The sequence below is a fragment of the Betta splendens genome, chromosome 9 (assembly GCF_900634795.4).
Source record: "Betta splendens chromosome 9, fBetSpl5.4, whole genome shotgun sequence".
NCBI classification, from domain to species: domain Eukaryota; kingdom Metazoa; phylum Chordata; class Actinopteri; order Anabantiformes; family Osphronemidae; genus Betta; species Betta splendens.
This window is the reverse complement of record NC_040889.2, coordinates 26626031-26653193: the sequence shown is the minus strand read 5'-3', so window position 1 is coordinate 26653193 and position 27163 is coordinate 26626031. Positions and strand designations below refer to the sequence as shown.

Sequence of the window (27163 nt, the reverse complement as noted above, 5' to 3'; positions counted from 1 at the left end):
GTTGGAATCAGGTTTTGTAGCTCTACATCACACAGTTGTCAATGGGGCCACTCTAAATCTCAACTGGCACGGTGCTGTGCTGTGCTGCATGGGCATGATTCCAGTTCACTTCTGCACAAAAAACAACTTTCAAATTGACTGTTTATGGCACAAGTGAGCAAGATGACAAATGGATCTATTACAAGTCTACAGTTCCAGTCAAACATTTAGATTTTAGAAAGGCTGGAAACTGAATTCATGTCATCCTACACATTAAATCAGGCTTTAAAAGTAAAGGAAACAAATAAATGATTTAGTAAGTGTACTTTAACACAAGTGAAAAGTTGTGTTACTGTTTAATACATGAATGAGTCCAGTAAAGAAGTATCCAGAATAAAAGAAAAAACTGTTAGTGTTTCGTTATGGGTCTTTATTGGCCTCCAACAACCATGTTTGAACAATGACAATAGCAAAAAGAAAAAAAAGAATAAATGTAATTAAACAGAAACCTTTAGGACCGTGTTCACTAACTAACACCTTCTCTAGCTGTAGAAAGTTAAGCTGCTGCTCATATGTTCCCCCTGTAACACCATGAAAAACTGAACACCATTTAAAAAAATGGATTTGTGTTGAATGATTCAATTTCTTTTTTAGATGTAGCCACGGTAGAGGCCTGGTTTTAACTGCCCTGTTTGCTGGCTGAACGCCTGCTGCACTCATGTTCTGCAATACAGACTAGAAGCCAAATAAACAGATAAAAAATCATCTCTGTGCTCCGGCCAAACTGGGAGGTCAACTGGTGGAACTGCCTGCATCAAACACCTGCTAGTGTTCAACCAAACTGATGTGGAACCATAACAAAACCATTGGCATTGTAACGCTTCTAGTTGAGCAGAAGCTCAGTAAACAGCAGCACAGCAAATCCCAGCCCTCCCACGGTGGCTACAAACAGTAAATGTGGTGGCTTTACTGGTATAAAAGAACACTAAAATGCCCTGACTCGCTCAGAAATAGCTTTAAATTGTTTTCCATTGACACCCATACTGTTTTCAAAATTATACAACATGTAGACTGGGTGACACAAGTTGCAAAGTATGTACTGTATAAAGTCACAGTTCTAGCGTGTTAAATGTTTTCTGAGAGCGGTGCTACACAGCTTAAGTGGCTATCAAACTCATATCAGTCTGATACTTTCAGTCACAAACGTTTCGTAGCTACTTTAGAGTAGGTACAGTAAGATACATTAAGTCCACAACATACATTATAATTGTCACCATTAGTCAAAACGAGTCGAAACCACCTATTGCTTTGGTGCAGGCTGTGCAGCCTATTTAATTCCCTCATTGGAGTCAACTCAGGTCTTGTATCCAAGCTCTCTTTTCGTTCCGTTCCCTATTCTTTCTGATTTACACTCAGATGTTTGGGTTATGATTTGTATGTTTATTGATTAGTTTCTGTCTTCCATTGGACTCACTCATAGACAGGACAACATTTGGTTTGGTTTGCTTTGATATCTACTTGTACCTCAACCAGTTTTGAGTCTGATGCACAATAGATTTCTTCCATTTTTACATCTTATTACGGAGGTAAGCTGATCCCTACCCTGTACAAAGACAAGAACTCATTGAATACTTTAAACAAAGACAGGGACGTGTTTAGAAAAGGAACCAATGATCACGTTCACATTGTCGCGGTAGATAATATTGTGTACCATGTTTGCACTGAAAAATGTACAAAATATCACCATGTTGTAGGCTAGTGACCTGCAATCTTATTCACAAGCACTTTGAAGCATTTTATTTACAACATACAGTGTACTCAGTACAGTAAGACATTTATAAATAAATATTGCATTCTTAACAATCTTACAGTTTTCCTTATTGTCGGTTCTTCATGAGTCTTCACCTGAGCTTAACGAAGGTGAGGCGACCTTTGCCTGTCCCGTCTCCTTCCCTTATTCTCTTATGTGCTATCTTCACCAGGAGGTTTATTGATTTCTATCTTTGCCTCTGGCCATTCTGTCCATCCTCACCCTCTCAAATGTTAATTTAAATAAATAGATTTCTAGGAGAAAAAAATGAATCATATATCCTTAAAAGCTTAAGAAATCTCTAAAATAAAAAGCTATAATTAATGTCCTCCCAAATTAGAAAAACTAACAAATTGGAAAAAACATTCTAAAACATTCTATTTCTCAAAAAAGGACAAACAAAAGGAAATATATTTATAACGTTCAGCAAGAACATGTTTTATGAAGCCACATCTAGTCACTGGCTGTTTAAGAGTTCATTGTCATTTGAATTGTAATAGTCTGGACTGTTCAGGCTTCGTGGAGTCTACACAGCCTCCTTCTGATACAACACATTAGCCCCCCTCAGCTTTTCAGTGTCCCACTGTATAGTTTACTTTACAAAGTCTCTCACTGCTGTCCAGTCACACGCAGGAAGGGGCCAGGGGACAACAGGGGCGTTTCTGAACACGGGGAGGAAGTCGTCGTTGGCTGGAAGGTTTCATCAAACAGGAGCTGAGCCATAACTATGGCTAATGTCTCCTCCTGTTTGTAATTGTGCAAGATTCAATGCCTCTGTCTTGGATGCAAGGGAGAAACAGTCTTTTGTTTCAAAAATCCTTTCCCAACTCTTGACACATTGTGTTATTTGAGCAAAGAGTAAGATTGACCCGAATACAGCGCTGAATGAAAAATCCCACTGCCTGAATTTATAGTTTAGTACTTGGAATAAATATATATTTGTACATGTCATATTTTACTTAAATAAGACCCGAAAAGAAACAAGTGACATGATAGAACAAGAAGAAACAGATTGTATCACAATAATCACATTGTTTCGTCAGAGAAATTAACAATTCAATCAAGGACCGTTCATCACGCTTGGTGGGTAAATGATGTGTAAATATTGAAACTAGATCTATCAATAATCAATAAACAGCCAGAGCCTTTGTTGACAATATGAATCAGGACTTCTGAAGTCAGGACATGATGTAAGGTCTCAGTATTATTTGAGCAGTGGCAATGGTACAATGCTTTACTGGTATTCTGAAAATAATCCTTTATAACCAATAACAACTTTATTATAGATTTGTACACTAATACAATATTTTTACAATAAATAATACAAAACAAACTCATTGTGTTATTTGTTGTTTGCTACCATTGATGTCAGTGCGAGCCATCGCTGACTGTGTGTCATCCACAGTCTACAGGGAGCCAAGTAAGGCCCCTCTACTGCCAGTCACAGTCCCTCTACTGTTCTCAAATTCCTCCCATTTTCCCTCCCTTCATCCATTGCAAAGGCATTACAGGTGAATTGTACTCATTGTTCACTCCCCTCCCCCTCCTCCACTCATCCGCCGCCCCTTCTTTGTTCAGTCTTTTTCTCATCAGTCAAAGATTGTCTTGTAGCCGCTCCATGTAGGTTCTGATTTCAGACTGACCCAGGTCCATATCCTGGCACACCCACTTGATGTCATCCTCATTCCCATTGGTCACCAGTACTGATGAGTTGGAGTATGGGCCACCACCACCTGAATTATCGTTGGGCAGAATGGTGGCAAAAGAAGTGAACTTGACGCGTTTGCGCTTGGCGGCTGCTACCGCTGCTGCCGCTGTAGCTCGAGGGGAATTATTCAGATGCTCTGCATGGATGGTGGCGTCTTTGCCACCGGTGGTGATTGTGGAAAGGCACTGATGTGGTTCTGGGACAGATCTGGGCAGCGTTTGTCCATGGCTGATGCCCCGGTGTCCACCTGTGCCACCACTTCCACTAATGGTGCCCATTCCTGTGCCTACGCCCATCACTAGGGTGTTACCAGCCCCATTCAGCAGGTACTTGCTCTCCTCATATCCTCCTTCGTTGCGGTCAATAATGGTGGTGCACTCATCCGGCAGCCCACCCTGACACTGGTCCGAGTGCTCGGCTAGGAGGTCTGCCTCGTTGCCCAGCCACACCCAGTCATGGGCGTGGTTCATGTTGCCTCCTGCCTCCAGAACAGGAACCTGCTTGTGACGATATCTGCAGAGAAAAATGTGATGGTTCTATGGTGACTCAGTCAGTAGGAGGCTACTCCCTAAAAAACACCTCCAGGAGATTAATTGTTGGTATAGGTGCTTGGGTGCAGCGACGTAGACTTATACTTTGGGGTTTGTCAGGAAAGTATGTTGTCACTGCTGCTTGTGGCTCCAGGTGCAACAGAGCACACACCTGACTGCTCGTCTGCACATTTATAAATACATGTAGGCGTTTTTACATCGACCCAGTTACAACCAGCTTTTCTGAGTAAGTAGATTTCTCCTTCCAGATGTATATACACAGTAACTGGGCTTTTTACAAGAAGACAGTGTGGCAGAGTTCTTTAATGCAGTGATGTGTTTAAGGACACCCCCATTCTTGCTAAAACTGTAGAATCAAAAACATCATTGAAGAGACCTTTTTATTTGGCCTGCTAACAATACTGTCAGGCAGCAGTAGAACGTAAGAACACTTCACCTGAAAGCAAAGCTGACACAGTTGATGAGAAAGACCAGTATTGCCAGGCAGAATACTCCCAGCAGGGCATACATCCCGATCTCCAGGTCCGACAGGCCCCTGGTGGTCTGGGTCAGCTCGCTGTCTCCGGTCCCTGGTACCTCCACCTGTGCTGGGTAGCTGCTGTAGTCCCCCGCTTGGCTCGGGCTGCCGCCTCGGCTGCTGCTGCTCCCGCTGGCAACTTTACCACCTCGGCTGATCACTGAGCTCTTGGTTGTTGTGCTAACCTAGTGAAAAGGAACGGTCTTGGTTAATTAATAATAATGCTTCTGTGCAACGCCGCTTTCTAGGGAAGTTATTACCACCGAGTCAGAGACAAACAGCCCTTCTCATTTCATCCCACCTTCCTTGTGCCCTCCCGATCCGCTGCTGCGCTGTTGGACTTCCACTCCGCTCCGTCCTTTGCTTGTTGCTCATTGGTGCTGTTGTCCATCCCACCTCCATCTTCCTGTCCGGGTCTTCCCATGACACCTTTCTCCTGGTTCTTTGCACCAAACTTTACTACTACGTTGCCCACTCCAGAAGCCAGTACACTCTTCCTTTTGGATTTCTGGCAGGTCTCAGAGATGACCATCTCCACACGAACCAGCGGTCCTTGTCCGTCGCCCTCTGCTACTACTATGGGCCAGTGCTGTTCCTAATTGAGAGAGACGGTGTTGCTCATGATACGATTCAGATGGGAGATTTACAAACAGTAAAACATTTTTACTGAAGCCTACTGATCAGATAAGCCACCAGTACCTGATTAGTTACAGAGATGATGCTCTCGTCTAGAGAGACAGCCGAGAGGAGGAAGTCCTTGGGATCATAGATATCGAGTGGTGTCACTGCACCGTCGCTGTACTGGATCCACGCACTGATCACAGCTTCCTGCATAACAGCAAAAATATGCAACATGTATGTTCACATACAGTGCAGTGGTCCCTCACTAGTGTGACCTGCAAAAAGTCACACTTTCTGCAGTTTGCACAGGCAGCGCACGTTTCTGCTATTCGGTTTATTAGCCAGCGTTTACAACTCGCTTTGCTGCCCCTAATTAGCTAAAATATAATTCAAGGAGACACACGTTAACAGGACTTCATACATAAGGAGCCTAAAGAATATTTAGATTAATTAGCTGGGAGGACTCATCTCTCCCTGGCTTGGTACACTTAGGACTCTATAACCCTTTTTATAACCGCCCTTTTGAGAGCTGATGATTTACAGATGTTCACTCATCTTGGCCTTGGTAACTTGACAGTGTGATCTGTTTCTCCTGGTTGATTCAACTGCTTGCATCAACAACACAATGGAGATAAATTACATGTTAGTCTGAGTCAGAAACTGAGAAAAGTGTCTGAGAAAATATATCTTAACACTTCGATCCACCGATCAGTCCATTGAATTCTTTAAATCCATCCATCCATCCATCCATCCATCCATCCATCCATCCATCCATCCATCCATCCATCCATCCATCCATCCATCCATCCATCCATTAACCAACCAACCAACCAACCAACCAACCAACCAACCAACCAACCAACAACTGATAACTGAAATAACTGAAATAACTTTTTAGTTTAGTTTAGATTTTCCCCGTTTGTTTATAATGTGGACAGACATTTGAGAAAATAATGGTTTTGTCAATAGTCTTCTAACACAGACTCTTCCATAAATAGTTCTACAGTTGAACAAAGCAATTTCCTCTGATTTTTCTTAAGTGCTTCACTTATTTACCCTGATAAAGCACTAAAAGTTGTCAATCAGAAAGGAAAAGAGTGTGAATGTATAACCAACAAACTAACAACAGTAATTAAGTTCTGTGAGAAACATTCTCTTCCCTTCCCATTTATTTCCTATTATTTATTTTTCTTGTCTCTTCTAGTTTTTATGACCATTTTGATATTTTCTCATCTGAATAATTTCCTTCTTATCCAATTATCTGTCCAGAGGTAGCAGTGAATGATGTTGATAAAAGCAGAATGGGAAAAGAAATTAACATTTGAATAAATACGGGGTAGATCAGTGTTTTGATCATAATGAGTTACTTCTTGTCCAATTAGCCCTTGGATAACGATTATAATGAGAGGTATTGTTTGGTAAAGGGGGGAAGGAGAAATAGTCAGAAGAGGACCTCAGAAGTTGTGAGGGCTAATAGCCCTCACAACTTCTGAGAAGAATAGCTGGGAACAGTAGTAGCCCAGCAACAGGTCTATATGTACCCATCCACCGTCCCAGTGTGCACCTACTCTACCTGTTTCGCTGTGTGCAGCAGGTCTGTAGCTGATGTTGTTAGCTGGATAGTCTGGTAATTCCCAGGACTTGCTGTCATGCTGAGGGACAGGGAAGAAACCAACTGGACGCCCATGTCTGTGATTGTGACCTGGACAAACAAGGGACACTGCAGGTCACTTTCAGGAAGCTGGATGGTTGTTTGTGGGATGAGATTCAAACCAAAGCAGTTTCAAAGAGAGATTTTTTTTCTGGAGAGTTACTGTGCACCAGTCACTGCGCTGCTCAAAACTGTATGCGCCATGAACGAGCTGAGTGACATGTGTGGCTGTGTAAATCACTGAAAGTGTTTCATTTCATTTCCCAATAAATGAATGAGCTGTAATCTGAGATTCTAACAGCACACAATGGTAATAATGCACAATATGCCAGTAAAATGCACTGAGCTCCTAATTACATCAAATCTGTGTTACGTTACCTTGTCATCCAACACATTCACGGTTTTCTCTGCTAGGATGCAGTCGGACAGTGGGCACAAAACCTGCAACAAAATATTGACATGAATGTACATTTTTAGACTATTATGGACAATAGCCTGTTAATATGCACAAAGGACATTTGGTCCAAAAATCACAAAGTGTCAAGTCTGTTTTTCAAACTGAAGTTCTAAACATCAGCAGATGCAAAAAAGACGATTAGGAGGAAGTACTTAAGTAAAACTTTAAGAGGTGCAAGTAATGTTAAACTAAACCACTCAGGCTGATCAGGTTTTGGCTTTATCCACACAACTTGACTATAACTGTCGTGTCTGTGTGAAGAAATTAAACAAAATCCAGAGTGCCGTATATTTCGTGTTTATAACAACAGGAACAGCGAGAAAGAGAGAGAGAGACAGTGACAAATAGAGGAGGACAGTATGTGAGAGAGGGCAGAAGGAACGAGCACAGAAGAGATTGGAGTAGAGATGCAGAGATGGATCAGCAGACAGACAGTGATAGAGATTAGGAGACCCGTGTTGTAGTGTAGCAGTCCGCCCGGCGACAGGAGGGCAGGAGACCTGATTGGTGTACAAAGAAAATCTCTGAGTGAATGAGTCGGCGCGTCAAACTCAATCCCACCCTTAGCGAGGTAAAAAAACACCATGATTGACAGCTGTGGGATTGCTCTCCAAGACAGACAGGAAAAAGGAGGGCGAGAAAGAGAGACGGGGGGAGAAAGGAGAGATATAGGTGAAGAGGAGAGAAGCCGGCGAGGCTGCAGCAGATGCAGCTTGGGGGTAAAATTGAAATGTCAAACTATCAAATGACGGCTGTCGACTCCGGCATCTTGGATGGGAATGCTGGGTAAATGCTCCCGCACCGAGCGCAGCTGTCTTAGTGTGTGTGTGTGTGTGTGTGTGTGTGTGCGCGTGCGTGTGCGTGTGTGAGTGTGTGTGTGTGTGTGTGTGTGTGTGTGTGTGTGTGTGCAATCCCTCAGACAGCCCCTAATGTAGCCGCTGCGCTAACGCACCTCGAGCAGTCGTGCAGATGTTAGCGTGCGACGAGACACAATGGAACAGAACACGGGGACGCGCTTCCTAGCTCCACTACAGTGTGTAACAGTTAACCAGGAGTGTGCGACAGTAAGCCACAGGACGGCCCCTCACTGTCACATCCACACACAATGGGCCGGCTTATTGCCATTCAGCAGGTCACCGAGCGTCGGCACCCGCGCCCGTCTGTGTGTAATTGCCGAACAGCCCAGCGAGATGTAAGCGCCAAATCCGACAGTTAATTGTGGCTAATTGTGTAACGAGCAAGCAGGATTATAACTGCAGGAGAGGACGAGGGGCGAAAAGAAAGGGAGGATAATGTTTACATCTCCGGAGTTCTGCAAAGTGCAAATTACCCTGCACTTTATAATCCAGGGTTTCTCCTGCTCTATTGTCAGAGCGTGTTCCATCCTCACTGATGCTGCGACTCCCTGCACCTACTGTAGTAGTGACTCACACCAGAAGCCTGTGATTAGTAGCAAACTTTGACAGAGCGTCACTAAGTTTTGGATTGTTTCATTTACATTCTACATGTCATTGTTTGGACCAGATAGGAGGCCAAATGCTTCTGTGAGGATGGATGTTCATGATTATTATTAATAAAGCAGTGGAGTGGAGTAGTAGCAGTACCAACCTGTATGGTGGTCACACCCTCTTCCCGCCCTATTAAAATGGGTCCATCTATGAGTCTGGCGATATGAGAATGTTCGACCTGTGGAACACACAGCAGACTGGTTTGGCTGCGAGGTATTTACAGTGAAATGCTCCTTTAAAAAGAGTGAGCGTGTTCAGTAAGCAGCTACGTCTGCTCATCCCAGTACCTTTAACTGGTTCACAACCAGGTTGGTGATGTCAGCCTGCCAGTCTGCACCCAGCATGTAAACAATCTGCCCCGAGTCGGAGGATTCTGCAACGAAATGGGTGAGGACCCGCACCAAAGCGTGCTGGTACTGAAAGCCCAGAAAAGAACAACAGCACCACAAGTTACAGTTTAAGTAGCAAGACTCAGAAAAGCTCCTATTATTTATCAGGGACACGGTGTAAAGACAGTTAATGTCACCTGTAGGGTACAGCCTTTGCCCTTCTTCTCGTCATCCTCATCATCCTCACTGTCTCTGGTTGGTCTGTGAATGCGTAAATGAGGAGGAGGCAGAGAAGATGAGAGAACGGATGGTGAGGTTAAGAGGCTCATCTCTGCAATCTCTGCTTCAGGTTCGAGTCTAAGCACTAGAAAACACTTTTGTTTGTAGTCCAGGCTTCAGAAAAGGCAGAAATGCGTCATTGTCCAATCACAGAGCAGGTACCAACCTTTCTGCACAGGTTGAACTTTTAATGCAGTCATTCTACATTTGTCTCGCATGTACATGTATTTTGTATGTTCAGACCAAAATAGTATAAAAACATAGCATATTTAAAATGATAATAATACAATCCCCCTCCCAGAAAAAGTAAAATCTTGGACAGCTTGTGTTAAACACTAAATCTTTGCCCTGTGCTCCCCGGCCAACGATCCATCTTCCTCTTCATACACAGAGACACATTCTCTTTCTTTGCCCTCCCTCTGCGTACTATCTGCCCTACACCACGCGCAGGCAGGCCCACACAGGTTCATGAATCCACACAATAACACACACACAACGCTGGGTGTTATTGTGTGGATTCATGTGCCCCAAACCTGCCCTGGGATGTGGGACCCAGCTGATATTAAAGGAATTCTCTTTCCATGTCCCACCATCCCAGCAGCACATGCGTCTATGAGAGAGTGTGTGTCTAATAGTGCTTGTTTTTCAGTCTGAGATTGTGGTTTGGTGAGATAGTGGTGTGTGTGTGTGTGTGTGTGTGTGTGTGTGTGTGTGTGTGTGTGTGTGTGTGTGTGTGTGTGTACAGTATGTACAAGGGTTGGTGACTATCTGAGCAACTAAAAATGAAAAATAGGCACAGCAAAACAGAATTACCCCCCCCCCCCCCACACACACACACACACACACACAGACACACACCCAAACACACACACAAACACACACACACACACACACACACACACACACACACACGCACGCACGCACTGTAGAAAAAGAAGGAAAAGGTGGAAACATGCATGCACAGCAGACCCCTCATACTGGCTCACATAAGAGGAAGTGTATGTGTGTGTGCAGTGAAGCCAAAGCCGGCGAGTGGAGTCGCTGCTAGTCATCAAGCCAAGATGTCATCAGTGCAGCCAGGGAGGCCTTGACTGCACGGAAAATTATAGAGTGGCTGAAGCGTTTGGACTTTCCGCTGCTCCGTTCAATAAGCACTATGTCACCCACACACGCATGGAGGCACACACGCACGCACACGCATGCACGCACACACGCACGCAGGCAGGCACACACACACACACACACACACACACACACACACACACACACACACACACACACACACGCACATGCATGCACGCATGTACACGCGCACGGAGTCGCGCACACACACACACGCACGCACGCAGGCACAAACACACACACGCACACGCACACGCACGCACGCAGGCACAAACACACACACGCTCCACTCGAGAGCCTCGTATTTATCAATTAATAAAAGTATTGATTTCACAGCCATTCCTTTGTGATCGTTTTAGGGGAAGGTGATGGTGCTCCCTCCCGTTACTGTTAGTCCAGCCCCCCCCCCTCTACGCTGGAGGTCAGACCGGTCACTTACCTCTTGTTAGTGACAATGGGCACCCTCCAGCCTTTGACCTGGCTCAGCTCGGTGTCGGACACATCTATCTGCAGAGGCAGCTTGGGCACCCAGACGCTGAGCTGCAGCTGAGCAGACAGGTGCAGGTAGGTGAAGTCCACCGCCAAAGACTGACGGCCGCTCTTCTCCTCACCGTTCACCAAAACCTGGTCACATTTTGGGGAAACCTAGAAAGTGCAAAAGAGCCAGAGACGATAGAGAAGAAGAAGAAAAGTCAACACTCACTATAAACAGAACTAATTAAAAGACTCCACTGCTGCGCGAGTTTCCATCAGAATGTTTGTGCTCAGGTAACAAATCATTGATTTAGTTGCTTCTATCTGTTTACATGTAAAGTCCTATGGAGAAAGGTTAACAAGGTTCTGAAACACTGGTGGCCTTTCAGGCTTGTGAATCAGTAGCAGCTGCACCAATGTGGCTTTTTTTTCAGCTTCACTTTGTGTTCTGAGCCTCTAACTGTCGGCTCTGGGTCCTTCGGGTCCGTCAGGAGGCCTCTGGTGGCTGAGGTGGACACTGCGCAGCTCCCAGAAACCACTATGATATGCAGTAATGCAGCATCATTTGTGTGACACTGTGAGATGCCTGTAAAGTACAAACAGGTAGAGGGGCTGGATGGTTGCGTGGTGCAGGAGGAGGCAGGGTGACTCCAGGATGGAGGCAGAGGCCTGGTGTCCATCCACTGCTCAGGTGCAACCCACATACCAGCATCCATTCCCCACAACATGTAAAAACAACAAAAACTCATCTTGACAGGAGCTACTTGATGTCCCTGAAGGCACCAGTATTGTCCTAGCTTCCGTATGGAAATCAAGAGCTGTATTTTTATTCCAAGCAGATTGATAGTGAAGTGCAAAACAACGTGTGTCGAGGCTGGATTGTTCCGGCTGTTTTCAGAGTGGACAGCGTCTGTACAGACAATGTGACAGGCAGCAAAGTGGAAACGCTCGGATTTTAGTCAGTTTAATTTTCACCCTTCCTGCTTATTTGCATGTGTGACTGATTAAGTTGATGTTTTTTGGACAAATCGGCCCCCATATTTTACAAACAATGGATTCCGAGCAGGAGGAAACTGATGCTAACGCAGTGTGATGGATGCTCATTCACTGCACTAGATCAACAAATAACACAAGCGAGGTATTTGGGTGTAATAATAATAATCATAACATTATATACTGTACATTTTTTATCACATATTCCTACACATACATTTCTTTACTTTTCACATTCAATTGTTGCTCTGGTTGATAATGCATTTATTTATGCATTTTAGTCTGCTGCCGTTATAGCTGTCCAGCCACACACACACACAAACACACACACACACACACACACACACACACACACACACACACACACACACACACACACACACACACACACACTGTCACGTCTACGAGTCACATCCTGCTTTACTGCATTATACTTCCGGTTTCCTGCCACCTCACCTTAGTTTCAGCTTTACTTCCGGTCGTCATTAGTCTCACCTGTTCCATATCAGTAATTATCCTCAGCATTCTTAAGCACCATCAGCCCCAGAACACCTTGCCAGATCGTTGTAAGCCAGACTACACTTTCCAGCAATTAGTTACTCTGTTCATGTGCCGTGACCCTGTTCCGTTTCTGACTCCTGATTCCTGCCGACTCCCTGATCAGTACTACTGCTTGGATTGCTCTTGGATAACGAACCTGACCGCCCGACTACGAGACAGCCTGCTCCCTCACGGTACCGTAAAACTGCGATCTTCTGTTACCGAACCTCTGCCTGCCCCGGATCCGAACCAGCCTGCCCCACCGGTACCGAAGCCCCGTGATTGACTGTGCATGACCTGGATTGTCTGTGATTCTGAATAAACCGTTTAACCCTACGTTCTGCCTGTGGTCTCTGTGCTGTGCGTGTGGGTCCGAGCTCTGCCAAAACCTGACACACACACACACACACTGGACTGATGATTTTAGTGTGGGAAATAATTTAATCAGATTAATTTCATTACTTCCTCAAAATGATGGATTCTGCAATATATGATTACGTTTCTACGTCTGGAAAACTAAGGTACAGCTGCTGTTCATCGACAGCATCTAGCTGTTTTATCTGACTGTTTAAAGACAAGCACCTTTTCTTGCTTTACTCCAGGCAGCTGTTTCCAGATGCAGATGCCTGTTAGCTGGTGTTGCAGCAGGTTCAGCTCAGGTCAGGCTCAGGACACAATTTGCCAACAAAAAAACAAACAGTCTGTGGAACTATTCAAAGTGTGCGGCGCAGCATCATTTCCTGCTTCTTTAAGAAATGCTTTGAACTTAAAAGAGGTTAAGGTTTTGTGCATCAGAGCTGGGACCGTTTTCTCTCACCTTTTTAATTTCTTTCACTTTTACCTACTTTACCGTTGGACATAAAAGGGAAAGTGCTCCTCCCTCCTCCTCTCCACTTCATTTTTCAATTCCTATTTTTCTTTTCTGCCTTTAACTTTCCTTACATCTGCCCAAACATCCCCCGTTCCTCTCTCTTGACCCTCTCTTCTTCTTTTGTCTCTGCGTCGCCCTCTGTGCCTCGCTGCACAGTCTCCCTCTTCATCTTCCTCCCTCTCTGAAACCTGATTTACCGCTTGTTAACATCAAAGGGATGTTAGACTGTTGGTGCCTCAAACTATTTCTCCAAATCATTTTTATATTCCAGGTGTAAATCAGTGTGAAAACGATAGCGGTTCACTTTCCAATGAGGACGTAGCAGACGTCGTGAGAATGCACAATGGTTCTGCTTGAACCTGCACCGTTGCATCGTTCAGGTCCATCACATCCACCACACTGGTGAATGTCCCAAATGAACGTTTAGGAGGGAGCATTATATAGTTATATAATTATATAGTAGCAATAGTTTGAATAAAATAATTTAAACTAATCTGTTATGCAGATTAGTTGTAGTTCCCTTAGTTAGGTCAGAGTCACACAGTGTGATTTGTTTGCCTCCTAGTGATGAAACGGGAATATGTTCCTGTACTTAAAACATCTTTTTGTTTAGTTTATTACTCTCACTTGCTTTTTGCTCTTTGTTTTTGTTCCCATTAATCCTTTTTGTGTAATATTTGCGTTTGTTTGTGTACTCAGTACGTGCGTGTGTGTGTGTGTGTGTGTGTGTGTGTGTGTGTGTGTGTGTGTGTGTGTGTGTGTGTGTGTGTGTGTGTGTGTGTGTGTGTGTGTGTGTGTGTGTGTGCCCACATGGCACAGGGCTGTGGAGCAAGGAGCCAAAACAGATTCAAAGAAGCTGCCAGAGACATGATGTGGAAACACACACACAGAGAATTACTTCCTGAACACGACACAAACACGCTCACAGCTGGGGACGTGTGTGAAGGCGATCGACAGAGCGTCTGTCACTTTAGTTATACATATATTCTTACATTATGTTTCTCATTTCTTCCGATGCGTCTCATTTATTTATGAATCAATACAGTTGTATTGTACAAATCCTCAACATTCCAGTATAGACTTAATAAACTATATAACTCCATAAGAATAACCAATATGTCATTTTACTAAAGACACATATTTATCTTTCAGTTCATGAAGAGCCAGAAAGTGGTAATAGTTTCTCTTCTAATTCACAGAGATGAAAGCGTTAAACTATTTCTTCAAGGTAAGTGCATTAATACATCTCGTCCTTTTGGCAGAAAGGAAACAAATAGCGCTGTAGTGGAACAACCTTTGTGAATAGATGGCTTCATACATCAACTTTGTGCCCTGTTTCCCTCACACGGGGCATTAGATTAAAATTTAATGGTTCCTGAAGAAAAACAGAGCAGAATAAAATAGAAACTTTAGCATTAGACACCCGTTTTTCCCTGTGGAGTCTGAGACAATCTCTAAATATGGAAGACAAGTCACATTGAGTCACTCTGGAGAAAGAGCACAAGAGCGTTACACGAAGGTTCCGCCTTAAAAAGCTTCATAGAACTTTGATTAAAACAGGCTTCGTGGATCTGCTGAATGTAATCAACAATACTTTACTCTTAAAACTTTAATGTGAAGAAAATGTTAAAGTTCCAACTGCTTGAAAACACGTATAAGTATTATTTAATAACGCTTCAATATCTGGAAATATGAAAGACTTTGTATTAGAAAATCACAAACGCCGACCACAGCATGCACACAGAGCAGAACACGCGGATCTGTGTTTTTGCAAGTAAAGGGCTGAGTTTGGGCTTTGAGGACACTGAAGAATGGTTTTAATCTCCTCGTTTCTGAGATCAGGACAAACAGGAGCGAGAGCAGAGCGAGATAAAAATTGAACACAGAACAAGTTGTAAAGAAAGAGAGAAAAACACCAGCGAGGAAGTAAAAGTGTAGATTTCAGCAGTTAGGACTTGTTGAGAACACAAAGGCCACAGAAAGCGTGTTCGCTCCTGATCAAACACCAGCGCAGCACCACCACAACAGCTGCGCCAAAACTTTCCAACCTCTCAGTAAAAATTCAATTCAAGCAGAAATTCAATTGGAGCTGCTTGTTCATAAAGCGAGTTGGAGAGTGGTTTGATGTTTCCAGAGCACAATAATAAAAGGAGCGTTGGATTTGGTTGCGTGCCGTTTTTTTTACAGCGTCAGCAGCACCTCGTCCTCCTTTTAAACCTCCAGGACTTCACAGCATCACAGACGCAATCACATCAGCACTCACTCGGACCCGGAGCCGATGCCGATGCCGATGCCGAGCCCGCGGCTGACGATGGGACTTTACGCACGCAGGCCCCTCTGACCCGCACACGTCGCCGCTGCTCCAGAGGAAGCGCCGTGTCTCGTTCTCTGGTGTAAAGGTTAATTGATGGTCGCGCCTCGTTCCTCACTGCTGCTCCACTGTACGAGAAGCAGCTGCTTTGTGAACGTCACCTGCTGAAGGAACTGTTCTGCTGCGTGAGCGGCACCTGCAGCGCACGACGCTCTATTCATTCGCTTCCACCTCTGTTGCCACCAAGCATTTGTCATCATCTAAAACCATATTCCAGCCGTTCCTCCATGCTTTATAATAACAGTGCATCAAATGTGGCTCGTAAAAGGCTGAAGACATTTAGTTGAATCTCATTAAAGATTTATTGAATCTAAAATCAAGTCTAGTGTCGAGTCAAGGAAATGAAACAATGTTCTGAGGGTGTGTTTGAACTCTAGCTGGCTAAGCTAACGTTTAGCTTCCTACAGCCCTCCTCTTTCTTTCCTAAAGAACACTTGGGGACTCCAAAAGTCACCCGCCCACTCACCCCCATTCAGCGGCTCTCCCCCGGCTCATTTATTTAAATCCATATTCATCTTCCTTCAAGCTAAGTGATCTATCTGAATTTACAGCTACTTTCCCCGCTGTCTGCTGTCTATCTCTTACTATCTTGAAGTTTCTCCATTAGTTCGGAGCCATCCGTCCATCCATCTCTCTCACTCTCAGATTTCATCTTGCAATCTTCTTCCATGTGTTTCACACTCTTCCTTTTTCCATTTTTGCCCATTTTACTTGTTCAGTGCCTTCGGCAATCCGATCCATCTGACTTTAAGAATCATATCATCCAATCAGGGCCCACTCGGTAGACAGGGGCGGGCCCTGAGGGACAAACTAACCAGCTCTCAGATGGGATTAGACCTCCCACCTGTCCATCATTTAAGAAAACCTATACCAGGCCAATCGCCTCTGCACAGTGTCTTATGGCTGTGATTTAGGCACAGAGCTTTGGTCTCACACACACACACACACACACACACACACACACACACACACACACACACACACACACACACACACAATCAAGAGAGACTGAGGAAGACTGAGACAGAGATAGTGGAGAAAAAGTTATACGAACGAAACAAATGGGAAGCGAGAAGTGATGAAACAGCTCAGTGCACAAAGTGAACTGGAACGTTGTGTGTTACTAAACAAATAATACTGAAACACACATGTAGGTTCAGTACAAAGGGACAACGAGCTGCTTTACTAAACTTAGCTTAAAGTCATTCACGCAGCTCACAGCTTCGGTGACTTGTTTCTCTGCTGGACTCTGGTTTCGTCGTCAGGGAGGTCTGCAGGGCTTTTAGAGGCAGGATGTGCTGGCATGTAACAGAGCCATCCCAAGCCCATGTGAATTAGTCTGCTTATTAGCATAGGGATATAAGTCAACACTGGCCCCAATATGTCTGATTTTAAGGCCTTATTGTGGCCTAGGTGTGTGTGTGTGTGTGTGTATGTGTGTGTGTGTGTGTGTGTGTGTGTGTGTGTGTGTGTGTGTGTGTGTGTGTAAAGGGTGCTGCCTTGTGTGTCTTTGCTTTGGGAGTTGGTCTTTTTTATTATTTCTAACATAATTAAGTTCATATATAATTGAAAGCTACGGCTCCCATCAGTCTGTTACTCTGCTCTTTCCTGCGTTGACATACAGGGGAGTCACATGTTCCTCTCAGGGTCGGACACTGGGTCCGGTTCAGGCTCCGTGTACATAGTGCTGTTACGACTACAGGGACGGTTGTGTTCATCACACACTAACGCAGCCGCCTCCTACTTCATTCACCTGCTGCTGTGTGAAACGAGGCCTTGCGTGTTTCACTACCTGGACTTTCCTGCTCATTACAGTCAGAGACGTTCAAACACGACGTTGTCTTGCGGCAGGAAGTCATCCTGAAGCTGATTGGGACGTGTCCATCCAGGACATTTAATTCCTCCCAGGACGCGACACACTGAGCGAGCTGAGCTGCTTGTTATGCAGCGTGGAGCTAATCATACCAGCGATTACCTGCTTGTTCTGGGCCTGTTGTTGCCCTCTCAATTTTCCACTACATGGTTTCATAATAACATTTAGTAAGTAAGGCTTAAGTGGATGTAAACATGGGCTGTGTAATGCTGGATGGGCCAGACACCCGACCTCTATGCGAACGGATCAGCTCACTGGCCTTTCTAATGTTAATGGCTCCGCAGTGGAGGCTGACCGCTGGCTGCTAACAAGCTGCGCTGCTGCACTCCATTCAGTCGCTCTTTCTCCAGCGTCTCCTCGCTCTCCCTCCTCCTCTGTGTTTTCACTTTTCGACTTTTAAATAGGTTCAGCGTGAGAGGAGACAAAGCAAGAAATGGCTGGAGAGTGAAGCAATTTAGAGGCTACAAACAGCCTCACGCTGATCAGGAGCTCCCGAAGCCCCGTCCCCATGGAGCCATTCTGGGCACGTGTGGCCACGAAGAGACCCCGGGGCAGAACGGGGGATGATACATCCAGAGCCGCACGAGACGAGCCCCAGCGTCCCTGAGGAAAAGCTGCAGGACACGGCTGGGGCTGCGCTGCTCCAACAGGACTGGGTTCTCTGTGTGACCAGCAAAGACCCACGGACTGCACCGAAGGAGGAGCACCGGCGTAGAACCACACACGCAGCTCCACGAAGCCGCGATAGCTCAGCTTTTTCATAGAAACGCAGAGATACAGCTTTTTTTCTAAGTAGACAACATATCTCTAAAAGCAATGCTTTTTAAGTATCTATTCAGTTGGAAAGTATATCCTGGAATGTTCCAGCAAATGTAAACTGTCACAAGTACGTCCCATGTTCTCAGCAACACAAGTCTAAAAGCAGTGAAGCCCTTGGGCTTTTACCCAGTTTCACTCCAACGGAATTCCCCTCCACAGTTTCACGTGGACATATTTAACATTCAGCTTTCAGACAGCCTTTAGGTTCTGGTTCTGTTCTGCAGAGGTCAGGTCCAGCTGCTACTGTACAGTAACACCTCAACAGAGAGACAACCTGCTCCTCACATCAATGCATTAACGCGACGACACTCTGCGACCTTCTTTTACCACTGACGCTCTGACACAAAAACACAGGTCAAGCACAGTTCTGCCTGTGGTGTCGGATCCGTCCATGTGCACTAATGCACCGCCAGGAAACGACACGGCTCCCGGAGGAAACACAAAATGGATACACAGCGTCTGCGTGAAGGAGTGAGACGCACAGGGAACGTGTGCGTCTGAAGTTTTGTTGCTGGAGGACTTTGTGGTCAAACTGTTATCTTGAGCTGCTGACCCCGACCCAATGATCATCCTGAATTATGGCCTGTGTGCGCTTGTGTTAAGAGAAACCATTGGATATGCAGCATTCGGTGGATTTTAGCATGGTAATTAGCAGCTAATTGGATATTGATCAAGGCAGGTATATTTTATAGAGGTGAGGATGAGTCAGACGGGGCAGAGGGCAACACCTCAGGCATCATTTACCTGTGTATAAAAGCAACACACAGGTTCAGGCAGTAGGTGTGAGGACACTCAATGTCACGATGGCGAGAAAAGAAAAGCTGAAAGGATGTAATCAACCACTGAGGTCCATTATATGAAGTGCGTGTCTTTAAGTTAAACAGTTGTTGACGTCCAGTATAAAACACAGCTCTACAGTATCTGTAAGAAGCAAATCACTGGAGGACAAAAAGCTAGTTTCCTTCCACTCCTCTGGACGTCTCAGCGCCCACTGATATAAGTCCTTAGGTGCTACAGGACTAATGGTCTGGTCTGATGTTGTGGACACTATCACTGACTCCTTCCTAAGCCTGTTACTGTGAGAGAAAGAGAGAGAGAGACCTCTGCCTTTAATCCACTTTACCTTTCATTTCCATTCTAGGCTCTCAGATGACCCGGGCCACCTGGATCGAACCCTCATCCCATTACTCTCCTCTCCCTGTCACTTCCTCTCTCTCTAATCACACATCCTCCATTTTCTCACGCATAATCACAATCATTAAAGTTAATTGCGAACCCTCAACTTTATCTTTGGTTTGAATCATGTTACTCTAAACGGCACTATTTAAAACTGATGGCATATAGAGGCTAAACAGGGGAAAAAGTTGTGTAGAGTTCATCAAATAAGCACTGACATCAGGACAGAAAAAAGGAAAATTCTCTGGAACTCAAGCTCTAGATTTTAGGTCAAGAGCGTGGACTCCACTAAGAAAAGTTAAATATGATGCTGATCATAAATATAACATGTAAACGCCACAATCCTATATGTAAAAATGTGGCAAAATGTGTTACACAATTATGATGTAAATTAAATGTTCACAGATAAAGAAGGTTAATAGATGAACTTTATTTACTGTAGTAGCAAATTTATGAAAAGTAATTAAATACCTAATTTATTTTGCCCATTTGTTTTAAATGAACTGTCAGAATTGCGTTTGTTATTTTTAGTGACCCCGGCGTTCGTTCACATCATTTACTTGGATAAATTAAAAATCAGCTATCAACCCAAATCACACATAATTATCCTTCCATTTATAAATCCTTCCACGTCCATTTGTACAATTGTGGTGCATTTGCCACATTATACATATAATTACTTTTGAATGTATTTATCTGTTTAATCAGCAGCTTTGCGCTGAAGCACTAAGAATCAATTCATTTGCCAGGAGCAATAAATGTACAAGAAATTGTCCTTGTGACTTTGATGCATGTTCACAGGCTGCAGTAGTGACCTAGTGTGAAATAAACAGAGCGGGCTAATAGATGGACTTCAGGCTCCAGCGTCAGCCTACAGGAAATTACACGCAGCGTCCAGCATTCAGCAGATTGGAGCGTATGTACTGTATCAGTCCTGGCATCAAAACACTGCGGCTGTGAACGCGAATAGAAAAGCACTAGGCTCAAACTGGAGCCATATAAATGCTCAGATTTAGATGAAGTGCATTGTGATGAGCTGCATTTAGCTGAGGATGAAGCGCCTTTAAGCGTGATCTTGATAGTGTGGATAGAGAGTCACAGTCCAGGCAGCACGTGGCTGAGAGGAAATGCACTCAGACACAACAGCGTCAGGAGTTTGTTAAAGCCAGAGGGATTTGCTCTCACAGTAACCTGCTGATCATTCTGTTATTCCCTGTTTAGATCTGATGTGGCGCCGTTGCTGACTAAGACACTAATGATAGCTGTAAATGCATCTAGCTGGGAAAAGGCCCGAACGGGGCAGAAAGGAGCTGGATCAGCACAGATGTTAGCCGGATGTGGCTCTTTTCGCCTGGCACCATGTTTTATGCAGCATGTCATATTAAAGAAACATTTACTTGTACAAGTCATCTTTCATTCATAGTGTCGCCCTGCGGGGGGGCAGTATTACCAACCTTGTACACACTCACTCACGTTCTGACTGCTGGATTCACCTACGCAGGCGTTCCCCAGATGTTCTACCCACAGCTGCTGCAGAACCTCGTCCTCACCGTCACCAGACCGACTGCAGGGGGCTGTGCTGCACGGTGGGGATGAGGGGGGAAGAGCGGGGTGTGGAAGCAAAGGTTCATGTCCTGCATCCACCTTTTATGGCCTTAGTCCCATTTTGGGCACATATTAGTAAAAAGCAGAGACAAATTCAATGTCTGTGGTTCCTGAACGTTAAGCGCTACGTTACTGTGCATGAGCTGAGATGAAGCACAGTGAACTCCAGGCAGGCTTCTGCCGGCGTGCCCCTGAGCAGGACTGGTTCTGGGTGGTTGTGTGTTCACCTGCTGGCTCTGACTGAAGCTGCTCCGCTCTCAGACCTGTCACACCTCATGCCTCCTTCTGTTTTACATTCCAGGGCAGCGGCGGCTTCTAGGCTCGTCTCCATAAAGAAATTGTCCTTCCTGTGTTTTAAATCTGATGTGCTCTACCACCTCCATCAATGGGAATAGCTTTGTGACCTTCAGAATCCGTCTTCCCACTGATTGATGTCTGCTTACCTCAAACTGTGATGAAACACCTCCTTTGAACACAGTTCTACAGTATCGACGACACGAAAAACAGTCACACTTGCTTCATTTGCATAACTTAACCCCGACAAAGCCACACGGCGAGAAACTTCCACCGCCTCACTTCCATATTCCACTTCTGATCAAATACACACATCGAATACAAACACATAGTGGAGCGGGTCCAAGGACAAAGTCCCGTGTGCATGTGGGATCACGCAGACACATGTCAAACTCCACGACTGGTTCATTAAGTGGCGCAGAGATCAATTTGTAATCTGCTTTGTATCTGCTCCAACACATAGAGGAACACACACACACACACACACACACGCACGCACGCACGCACGCACGCACGCACGCACGCACGCACGCACGCACGCACGCACGCACGCACGCACGCACGCACACACACACGCACACATACACACACACATAGACACACACACACACACTCTCTCTCTCTCCCTTTTTGTCTTCCTCTTTGTCAAATTCAATTACTGACGACATCACTAAAGGAACCTCCACACGAACCAATTACTATTCACCCCCCGGGTTCGTCAGTGAGAGGATCCGTGTCTGTGTGAACAGTCATGTGAGCGGCGTTCGATAGCGAGCGTGTGACTGTGGACGGCGGCGTGTTTGTTTTCATTCTATTAAACGTCTGCACGGCCCGTGATTTATACGCAGCAGCTCTGAGCTGAGAGCTGCAGACACTCGTTTTAAACGAATGCCTCCTCGGAGACGCGAGGCTGAAGGATCCTTGGAATTTCCCAGTTTGCAGAAAGACCTCGACCTCAAAATCAAGACGTCTGCTCATCCTGCAAACGCGTCCCTGTGGGGATACAGTGACAGAACCCACCCAGCAGCGTGTGTCCATTTACGGGACACGGAGCCATCGCACCAGCACACACAAATGGTTTTACTGGTCTTTGTGGACCCTGATAATCTGGTCCATGTAGTTGTGGAACAGACCTGCCTGTTAATGACGTGGAGATAAATCCTCCAAATCTCCATTTCCGCCCCTCTCTCTCTCTTTCTCTCTCTCTCATCCACTTTCCTTATTAAAACTCTCGTGTCCTTCTTCCCCCGTTTCCCAACTCTCTCCTCTATTTGCGCCTCTCCATCGATCCATCCGTCATCTTCTCGCCACCCACATCCTTCGTCCTCTCACCTCGCCGCTTTGTCAGACGAAGGCCTGCGTGAGGTCAGGCCGACGGCGCTCATTTGTGTGTCTCTGCGTGTGCGTCCCCCGTCCGCCCGCTGCCGGCGGTGACACCGCTGACCTACACATTCTGCCGTGTCAACAACAGCAACACATACGCACATCACAAACGACAGCGTCTCGTGGGGCCTTAAGGAGATAGTTAGCCAGACAGCGAATCAGAGGAGAGGGCGGGACGTTCTCAATGAGGCGACGATGGGACGGGTTCAACCCAGACGCCGCGTCCATCAAGGGGCTCCAGCAGGAGCGACTCAGCCAAAGGTCCGTTAATAGATGTGACGTGAAACCGAATGAGAGCTCTAATCCTCCTGAAACAGACATGCAGCGTTTCCCCTTCAGGAGTTTTTCCTTCCGTTCCGTTCGGAGGAGGCGACGAACGGAGCCGCAAAACAGTGAAATGAGGCAGTAAATGCATTCTACAGGTGAAACCTGAAACTTCTAAACAAACTGTAAACGCTACAGAAGCAGTAGTCACAAAGTACTAAGTACCATAATAATGCTGTGATGTAAATGTTTCACACATGTTTATTTGATGAGCTCAGCGGTTCAGTACTGTATGTATGTGCTGGGATTTGTATGGTCCTCGTGGGTAACTTGTGCCTTGCAGCCGCAGCTCGGGGCCCGATGGTCCACGGCTGCAGACGCTCACAGCCGCGGCGCCTGGAGCCGCGGGGGCCACGGTCAGACAGCACCTGTGTCTGCGCCTTCTTCTGTGCAAAGACGCGGCGGAGGATCTGGGTCGCATCAGGTGTCAGCAAACGCCAGTGACAGCATGAGTCTGTCAGCGGTGAATCATCAGATCAGCACAAAGGAGGGTTTAAGGCGGCGAACAGTTCATGCACACGCCGCTGAGACGCTGCAGTCACAGCGGAGCTTCATCAGCCTGTCACAGTCATAGAGCTCTGACCATGTGACCAACTAACTACATATAAGCAGTGCAGCATTTGTGGGTCCTTTCATACAAGGTGTGGTTCTATACTTGTCAACAGCTGCTCATTCACTACATTGCGTTAAATGTTTATTCACTGAGGTTCGACTGGAAATGCTTATTCTGGAGTAAAGCCATGACACGACACACGCTCAAATCAGGTTGAACATACTTAGACTGTATGACTGCGCACACACACACACACACACACACACACACACACACACACACACACACACACACACACACACGCACGCACGCACGCACGCACGCACACGCGCACACGCACGCACGCACGCACGCACGCACGCACGCACACACACACACACACACACACACACACGCACACACACAGCCTAACGTCGCATCGGTCTGAATGAGGTCCTTCCACTTTCACTGGCTCCTTATTGATCGTACTTAAACAGCACCACTCCTGTCGGCTTGTACCAGGAAATTGGCTTCATATTGAAACTGTCACAGCAAGGGTGCGTTTCATTTTGGGCCCCGAGGGCACACACAACGTAGCACCGGTCGAATCAATCTTCTCTGGCACTGGCATGATTCAGATAATGTGTTTTTTGGAGGTACAGCGTTTTATTAATTACTGCTGTAACATGCTGCTCGTTAGCGCTTGACCCCGTCCTTCAACCTCACTGGGAACAAATCCTACCAAGGGTCTGGTGGCTCCTCCCAGTCCAACAATTAGGAAGCTTTATCACATGACATTCAGTAAAACAGACGCTGAGATCAAGGAAGCCGGCCCACTGCGATAAGTGTCTCATTATGCCCTTTTTGCACACAGTGAATTAGGGAATATAAATCCTGCAGGATTTAGATCATAATGATGAACCGCCATGAAGCTCCTGCTGAGTAAAGTAGCCCAGTTTACCTCCTTGCATCGCGGTGATTTCCTGCCTGTTCTTTAAATGTTGGCTCATGGGCTCAAAGAACTAATTCCTGTGACTTGGGACATTTTGTGAACAGTTTGAGTTCATTTTTTCCCTGTGGAACATTTTCTATCACAGCCTTTCAATACAAACGAATACAAACATCCTAACTTATCAGACTCAGAATGTAATAAAATGTGCCACATGAATCCTACTGTAACATCTGAATTCTAACATGGATGTCCATTCTATACCTAACTTCTCTCTCTGTACCTGAACTGTGTGTTTGTGTGTGTGCAGGATTTGTACCTTGACCACGTCAGAATTGGTGGAGCTACAGGTGATGGAGTCGTCCACCTCCCTCACCTGCCCATCGGTTTCCACGGTAACCACTTTGACGGGCACCGTGACGTGGCGCCCCGTGAGGATGGCAGTGTTCACCACCTCAGTGTCCTGCAAACAGAAGCGAGAGAGGGAAAACAGTGTTGACGCTCCGTGCAATGTGGAATGACGTAACATTTGGAAACCAAACACTTTGTGTAGTAAATAGATGGTGTAGCAAAGCCCCTCCGCATGAGGAGACAGGACAGGGTGATGCTTAAAGATACGGAGAGAGACGGAAGCTAACAGGCAGCAAATGACGGAGGGAGGAAGAGAGAGAGGGAAGAAAGAAGTGATTATGAGCCTCACGATTATTGTAATCAACATGATTACATTTGATTAGATCCTTCCAACAAAAATAGCACAAACAAACCAGTGCACACCTTGGAGCACAGTGTGCCAGAATCAATCTTGATTATTTGACATTGAGTTTTCAAGGGGGCATTTGTCACCGCCAACACACACCAGCCTAATTATGGGGTGGTTTCCTGGTGCCGCTGTTTCCGGATGGTGTGTGTCTGTGTGTAAAGCGTGCAGGACGTCAGCGGGGCTGATGGACGCAACATAAAGCATGAGGCCGTGTCTGGGATGGACAGTTAGGGCTCGGCTGGTCTGAGCATCAACAGCTGGGTTCACTGGAAGCTCACTGTGAATATTTACAGGTTTAACAACCGCCTCTTCCTGATCTCTACTTAATGAGGCACCGTCTTAGAGCAACTCCAGGTTTCCAGGCCTCTCTTTGCACAGTGGCCTCGTCCTATGTCAGAAAAAGAAACTTTCTGTACAGTAACGTAGCAGAAGACAGTTGTGCAGGTGGTGAGAGGGGAAACAGGTGACGGGAAGGAGGAGCAGAGGGGACAAACAGGATTAAAAGCATGGAGAGATGAAAGCGTGGGAGCAGGGCTACGAAGGGCAAGAAGAGGAGTCGACGTGAAGAGAAGAAGGAAATTAATGAGAAGATTCTCCTTCTGCCTTCAGGGAAGGGAAGCAGATGGAGAAATAAAAACATCAAAGACCAAAAAAAAGAGAATGGTGACAAGAGATAAGATAAATCTATGTGTGTTTGTGAGGACACGATGCAGCGCATGTGTATGTTCAGATGCGACTATGTGCATCCCGGGGAAGCAGGGCCTCCAAACTCACAGCAGCGGCTCAGATAGCATCATGTTTACATCGTCTCCATCTTCACCACGGAGGTAAACAGAAAAAACCCAATTAAAAAAGCTAATATCAGCGCGTCAGGCGGCTGCGGCTGTGAGTGCTGCGCTTTTATTGCATTTACGGACCTGACGCTGTCTGCGCGTGGAATACTTCTGTCTGTCAGCAATTAAAGAAAATTTGATCACTTGCTGATAAGTTGGCAGCAATCTGTCACTAGACGCCAAGCGGTGGTTTACGGAGCGTCCTGCTAAAATGAAATCATCGCTATTCAGTGGGAAATTGAATTCTGCTGTTCTGCTTTGCTTGAAGGTCTTTATTTCCTGTTTAGTGCGACGCACTGACAGAACATTGTTCCTGGGTTTCAATAACCTCACCCTGCTGCAGTCGCAGCTACTGTATCACTGTGTGGAGCCACCAGAGTGTTTAACCTGGTCATAATAAGTGCAAAGCTTGGAAACCTGCAGGCTTTGACTGCAGGTGGAAGCAACAGTGGAGTTTGGAGAAAAAGAAAGAAGGGAAGAAAGAGCTGTGTGGAAAAAATGAGACAAAACAGAATTAGAAACAGAAAAATTAGAAGAAAGAGCCAGATAAAAGCACAGTAGGAGGAGGAATATTAGAGTGAGAGCAAAGGAGACAGAGAGAGAAAAAGAAAGCATTTTATGCCTGTCCAAGGGAATTGTTAAGTGGCTCGTCAACAACTGGCTCCCCACTGCCTTCAAAAGCTGCTTCATACTGCAGATAAGCTGCGAGCAGGCGTGTGTGAGTGACTGTGAGGTCCTCCGTGTTCAGAGCTGGATGTAGGAAGCTGCACGCGTCTGTGAGCTCGCGTGGCTCCTGTCGCACCTGTGCACGAGTCGCAGCAACAGGAACGAGCT

At 45.7% G+C, this 27163-nt stretch overlaps 1 protein-coding gene across 3 annotated transcripts in view; it reads right to left on the bottom strand.

Moving 5' to 3' along the window:
- Positions 1-394: 394 nt before the first annotated feature.
- si:dkey-215k6.1 (transmembrane protein 132B) overlaps positions 395-27163 on the bottom strand; it is a 136933-nt gene continuing 110164 nt past the window's right edge. For 2 of the 3 annotated variants that reach the window (XM_029163547.3, XM_029163549.3), the window contains exons 6-16: positions 25056-25199; positions 10972-11177; positions 9329-9392; positions 9090-9218; positions 8903-8980; positions 7216-7278; positions 6760-6888; positions 5265-5393; positions 4867-5160; positions 4485-4750; positions 395-4010 (exon numbers count right to left, since the gene is read on the bottom strand). In XM_029163547.3, the coding sequence (XP_029019380.1) occupies positions 3383-4010; positions 4485-4750; positions 4867-5160; positions 5265-5393; positions 6760-6888; positions 7216-7278; positions 8903-8980; positions 9090-9218; positions 9329-9392; positions 10972-11177; positions 25056-25199 (2130 nt within the window). In that variant the 3' untranslated portion in view covers positions 395-3382. The remainder of the gene's footprint in view (positions 4011-4484; positions 4751-4866; positions 5161-5264; positions 5394-6759; positions 6889-7215; positions 7279-8902; positions 8981-9089; positions 9219-9328; positions 9393-10971; positions 11178-25055; positions 25200-27163) is intronic. The other variant, XM_041072527.2, reaches the window with a different exon arrangement.